Source organism: Anser cygnoides, chromosome 4, assembly GCF_040182565.1.
Source record: "Anser cygnoides isolate HZ-2024a breed goose chromosome 4, Taihu_goose_T2T_genome, whole genome shotgun sequence".
NCBI lineage: Eukaryota > Metazoa > Chordata > Aves > Anseriformes > Anatidae > Anser > Anser cygnoides.
In genome coordinates, this window is record NC_089876.1 from 44,988,744 (window position 1) to 44,994,497 (window position 5,754).

General features: G+C 63.1%; 1 protein-coding gene across 1 annotated transcript; it reads left to right on the forward strand.

The window, feature by feature from the left end:
• Nucleotides 1-1,988: 1,988 nt before the first annotated feature.
• Nucleotides 1,989-4,049, forward strand: POU4F2 (POU class 4 homeobox 2). The gene is made up of 2 exons (XM_066996725.1): nt 1,989-2,548; nt 3,045-4,049. Exons 1-2 carry the CDS (start codon nt 2,249-2,251, stop codon nt 3,987-3,989), a joined length of 1,245 nt encoding a protein of 414 aa, XP_066852826.1. The 5' UTR covers nt 1,989-2,248; the 3' UTR covers nt 3,990-4,049.
• Nucleotides 4,050-5,754: the final 1,705 nt, after the last annotated feature.

Here is a 5,754-nt window from a genome sequence, read left to right on the forward strand (position 1 = left end):
CAGCGGCGAGGAGCGCCCGGCGCTGCGGAGCTGGCTTGTCAGCCGCGATTAAAGTCAAGATTAATTCATATTAACGATATGCATTCTCCGTTCTCCCCTGCGACAGCATGCATTAGGACAACGACCGCACGTAATTACCCTGCAGGCGGGAGGGGTTACACCCACGCCGCGGGGAGGTGCTGGCCCGCCGGATCCGGCCGCCGAAGTTGAGCCGCGGAGCGAGGCGCACGGAGCCCTCTCCCCGCTGGGCTGCCCGCCCCCGGACCTCCGCGCCTAGACGAGGCGTTTTCCTTCATTTTCCCCTTTTTTAATTTTTTTTCTCTATTTTTTCCCCGGACGGGAATGATGCTCCCATCGCCCGCCGGGCCGCCGGAGAGCCCCCGGCGCGGCGCGGGGGGCAGCGGCTGCGGTCGGGGGGGGCAGAAGCTGGGGCAGGGGGTGCGGAGGTTGGGGTCGGGGGGGGCAGAGCCTGGGGTCGGGCCCTGCCGCCCCCCCCGGCCCTCCCCGGCCATCGCACGGGGTCCGGCGGCGAGGCAGAAAAGCTCGGCCGCGGACTTTGGTCAGGCGTTGGAGGGGCTCGGTAGTTTGGGCTAATTAGACAAGCCAAAAGGCTTTTGAAGATTAAGCAAATTGGACAACCCTTGTTAATTAGAACATAATTTAAAGTTTGAAATTATATCACTCATGAAGTAGCCTAATTAGTATGACGATATGTTAATAGCCTACCGAGACGCGAAGCGCGGAGGTTTGGCACGAACTCCTTAAAGGCTTGCAAGAAAATCCTCTTTCCTGCGTTGTCATTAATAAAAGATTTCTATAGACTTCAGCCTTTCAACGGTGACATACAATTTATAGTACACACAATGCATTAGCCCATAGTGCTGCTCAATTTTTTTACTATTATGAAAACTAATAAATTCGTCAAGCTGAATTAAGCATACAAATCAGATGAGGCATAACAGATTACATATTGAAGCGCTGTGTCTCCCGAGCCTAAATGAAATTTCAATCTAATAATTCCTTCCTGGCCCGGCCATAATTTGTTTAGAGATGTTGTTCTACTTCTTTCCAAGCGCTATTCGCACCATAATTAAATGATACTCAAGCTTTTAACTTTGATTTATTTCATTTCTCTGAGCTGGCGACAGTGAGAGCTGATACAATGCAATTTTTTTTTATTTCCCTTAAAATTACCAAGTCTGCTGTTTAGGTGAGGAATTAAACACCTAAGCACTTATTTTAACCTCCCTGGCGCACAGCGAAAATTCACGGAAACACACCCGGCCACCTTAACTAAACCCGACTTCCCCGATTCCCTTCCCTTTCTCTCTCTATATTTATTTTTTCCCCCCCTTTCGGCAGGGAAGTTGCCGGGACAGCGCTGCTCTTTGCAGGCGGACCCCCCCAGCCCCCGGGGGAGCCCCGGCGGCCGCTCCGCGCCTCCCCCCGGCGGCTCCCGGTCCGCGGCCGCTGCGCGCTGCGCATCCCCGGCTGCGAGCTCCGGAGGGAGCCCGGACGGGACCCTCCCCTCTCCCCTTTTATTTCACGCCTTTTATTTCCTAACGGAGGTCGGATTTGGGGGCGGCGAGGGCGGGGTGGGGGCGCTTTTTTCTTTTTCTTATTTTATTTTTTTAATTTTTGTTTTTAATTCCCCACCCTCCGTTTTCCTTCGCCCTCCCCTTTCCGGGAGGTGCGCGGCGCGGGGGGCACGCGTGGGCGTGGGCGCGGGGGCGGCGGCGGAGGGGAGGGGGCCGGGGCCGAGGAGGCAGGCGCGCAGGGCCCTCGGCGGGGAGCGGGGCTGCGGTGACAGCCGAGAGGGGAGGGGAGGGAGGGGAGCGAGTAAAACCCACCGGCGCGGCGCCGGGGAGGGCACTTGGCGAGCGGCGAGGGCCGGCGCCGGAGCGGAGGCGGCGGCGGACGGCGGCGAGCGGCCGGGCGGGAGGCAGCCCCGCGCAAACCCCGCGCAAACCCCGCGCAGCCCCCGCGCAGCCCCGGAGCATCCCCGGAGCATCCCTCACGCGTCCCCGGAGCCGCCTCTCCCGGCCGCCCTGCTGGGGGCCGTGAGGGATTTTTTTTTTTTAATTTTTCCTTTTTTAAAAAAAAAATCTCGCTTTTTTTCTTTCCTTTTTTTTTTTTTTTTTTTTTTTTCTTTCCGCGGGAGGGGTGTAGGCGGGGCTCCTGTGGCTTTTCCGGGGGGTCCGGGCCCCCGGGCCCCGCGCCCCTGCCCTCCTCGGCGGCGGCGAGCACGATGATGATGTCCCTGAGCAGCAAGCAGCCCTTCGGCCTCCCCCACGGCGGCGGCGGCGGCGGCGGCGGCGGCGGCCTCCACGAAGCCAAGTACTCGGCCCTGCACAGCGCCTCGCCCTGCCCCTCCGCCGCCGCCCCCGCCGCCAGCCCCCCCAGCAGCACCGGCACCGGCGGCTCCGCCGCTCGCGGCTCCGGCTCCGGCTCCGGCGGCGGCTCCGGCTCGGGCTCGGGCTCCGGCGGCGGCTCCGGCGGCTCCGGCGGCGCGGAGGCGATGCGGCGGGGCTGCCTGCCCACCCCTCCGGTAGGTGCCCGCCGCCCCGCTTTAAGGGGAGCCCCTCGGCGGCCCCCCGGAGCCGCCTGATGATTTTTTCATGGCCGCGCAGCAAATCACCCGGCGGCGCCGGGCCGCTCGCCCAACTTATGCATGCGCCGGGGCTCGGCGCCCCCATGAATTTTTATGACCTGGGGCCGCTGCGTGGGGCCGCCGGGGCGTGGGGCGGCCGGCGCGCGTGTGCATCCTCGTGTGCATCCTCGTGTGCGCGCGTGTGCGCGTGTGCCCGCCCGTGTGCGCGCCCGTGGCAGCCCGCGCGCCTCGCCCGCTCCCCTCGCTCCCCGTGCCGCTCCTTCTCCCGCTCCCCCCCCCCCTCCCCCCCCCCCCTCCCCGTCCTTTCCTCCCCCCCCCCCCCCCCCCGGATCTCTTTTTTAACATGCGGGGAAGGTTTTAGTGGCACGGCGGAGCGCGCGGGGAGGCGAATTCCCCGCTGAGCGGTATGTGCGCCTTCTATTTGCAATTGCAGAGCAATATATTCGGCGGTCTGGACGAGAGCCTGCTGGCCCGCGCCGAAGCCCTGGCAGCCGTGGACATCGTCTCCCCGAGCAAGAGCCACCACCACCACCCGCCGCACCACAGCCCCTTCAAGCCGGACGCCACGTACCACACCATGAACACCATCCCCTGCACCTCGGCCGCCTCCTCGTCCTCCGTGCCCATCTCCCACCCGTCCGCCCTGTCGGGCGCCCACCACCACCACCACCACCACCACCACCACCACCACCACCAGCCCCACCAGGCGCTGGAGGGGGAACTCTTGGAGCACCTGACGCCGGGGCTGGCGCTGGGGGCCATGGCGGGGCCCGACGGCGCCGTGGTCTCCACGCCGGGCCACGCTCCGCACATGGCCGGCATGAACCCCATGCACCCGGCGGCGCTGGGCATGGCCCACGGCCACGGGCTGCCGGCGCACATGGGCTGCGTGAGCGACGTGGACGCCGACCCCCGCGACCTGGAGGCCTTCGCCGAGCGCTTCAAGCAGCGCCGCATCAAGCTGGGGGTGACCCAGGCCGACGTGGGCTCGGCGCTGGCCAACCTGAAGATCCCGGGCGTGGGCTCGCTCAGCCAGAGCACCATCTGCCGCTTCGAGTCGCTCACGCTGTCCCACAACAACATGATCGCCCTCAAGCCCATCCTGCAGGCCTGGCTGGAGGAGGCCGAGAAGTCGCACCGCGAGAAGCTGGCCAAGCCCGAGCTCTTCAGCGGCGCCGAGAAGAAGCGCAAGCGGACCTCCATCGCCGCCCCCGAGAAGCGCTCGCTCGAGGCCTACTTCGCGCTGCAGCCGCGGCCCTCCTCCGAGAAGATCGCCGCCATCGCCGAGAAGCTGGACCTCAAGAAGAACGTGGTGCGCGTCTGGTTCTGCAACCAGCGCCAGAAGCAGAAGCGCATGAAGTACTCGGCCGGCATCTGACGGGCCGCGCCGCCCCGCGCCCACCCCGCGCCGCCGGGCCCCGGGACGGGCTCCGCAGGGGGCGCGGGGCCGGGGGCCGCCCCGGCCGGCAGGTACCGCCGCGGCCCGCTCCGGGGGGACGGGGGTCGGGGGGGGGAGAGTTTTTTTTTGGGGGGGGGGGCCCCGCGCCCGCCCGGAGCCCGCTCGGGGGCTCGGGACCCAGACTGGAATCCAGAGTTGAGGCTCGCGCCGCGAGGGACGCCTCTAAAGTATTTTGATTTAAATAATAATAATGATAAAAAAAAACAGATGGCAGGGTTTTCTGCATTTACACTGCGTATTATAAATATATATATATTTTTACTGTGGTTACTACCCCCACCCCCCCCACCCCCGTCCTCCTCGGGAGTTGTAGCGCTCGGGGAAGGAGCCGACCCCGCTGTGTTCACTGGTCTCCGAAAGCTGTTATTAGATTGCCGCCAAACAGCCCCTTGTAAATTATTAATTTCTCTCTCTAGCAACTTCATTTCGTGCTCATTCGAGTTAATTGCACCTCTTTAATCTAAGTCTTGGTAAAAGTAAAAAAAAAAAAAAAGGAAAAAAAAAAGGGTAGTGAGAATCGAACATTTTGTGTTGGTAGGATTTCTGAACGTGAGCTTCTCGCCTCGCCTCCCGACCGTCCCTTTCGGCCGGCTGTAAATTGCCCCGCAGCGCCCGGCCCGGCCCCAGCCGCTCCCTCCCTCCTCCTGCCCTCGTTTTCCGCGTCGCACAGAGATTTGGGGGCACGGGGGGGACCCCGGCTCGCCCCCTCCTCGCCTCCCCCCCGGAGCTGGGGCGCACCGCCCCGAGCCGCCCCGGCCCCGTTATTTCTCCGCCAGCCCCGTACTGACGCGGGCCGCCGGGCGCTCGCCGCCTTTCACGGCCGTGCCCGGCCGCGGAGGGGTGGCCCCCTTTTTTTTGGGAGGTGTCTCCGCGGGGAAGCCGTGTGCGGGGCAGGGCGCGGGGCTGCGCGGTGCCGCTGCTCGGGGCGCTGCAGGGCGAGGGGGGGGCGCGGGCACTGCCCGCTCCCGGCCGCCTGTAAATAGTGGGGGTGGGCGCGCACCTGGACCTCCTCGTACAGATTTCGCTGTATTGCTGTTCTAGCTGAGACTGCCGCCAGTCTTGAGTCCTGTACATGACCCGATTTCGTTGCTTTGGTTCGCTTCCCTTTTTTATTTTTATTTATTTTTATTTTTTTTCCCTTTCCGTTTTTCTATTTATTTATTTATTCGGTCAATAGGTTTATTTATTCTAGTCCTGTACCGCGTTATTTTTAAATGGTGTTGAATCGTCTTTCATTAAAAAAAGAAAAAAAAAAAAAGATTTTAACGTTTTACTGGCACGGCGCGTTTGCTGCTTCTTTCTGCCCCCCCCACCCCATCCGCTCCCCTTTTCCCATCGAAATCCAATCCCGCAACCTGCAGCCGGGGGCAGGGGGGGGACGAGCGCGGCGGGGACGCGCTCCCGACCCCCCCACACCCTCCGACCCCCCCTGACCCCCCCTCGGCCAGCTCCGCGCCCCCGCCCCGCCCCGGGGGCTCGGGGGGGACACGCGGGGGACCCCCGGTCCCCTCCGGCCCCGCAGCCTGCGCGGCTCCTTCTGGCGTCGCGAACCAAAAAATTATCGATAAATATTTCTGTATAAATAAAGCGGGGAAAAGGGGGAAAAAAAAAAAAAAAGTGCTTTCACCGTGCGGCGCTCACAAAAGCCGGGGAAACCCGACGCCGGGCGGGGAGGGGAGCGGAG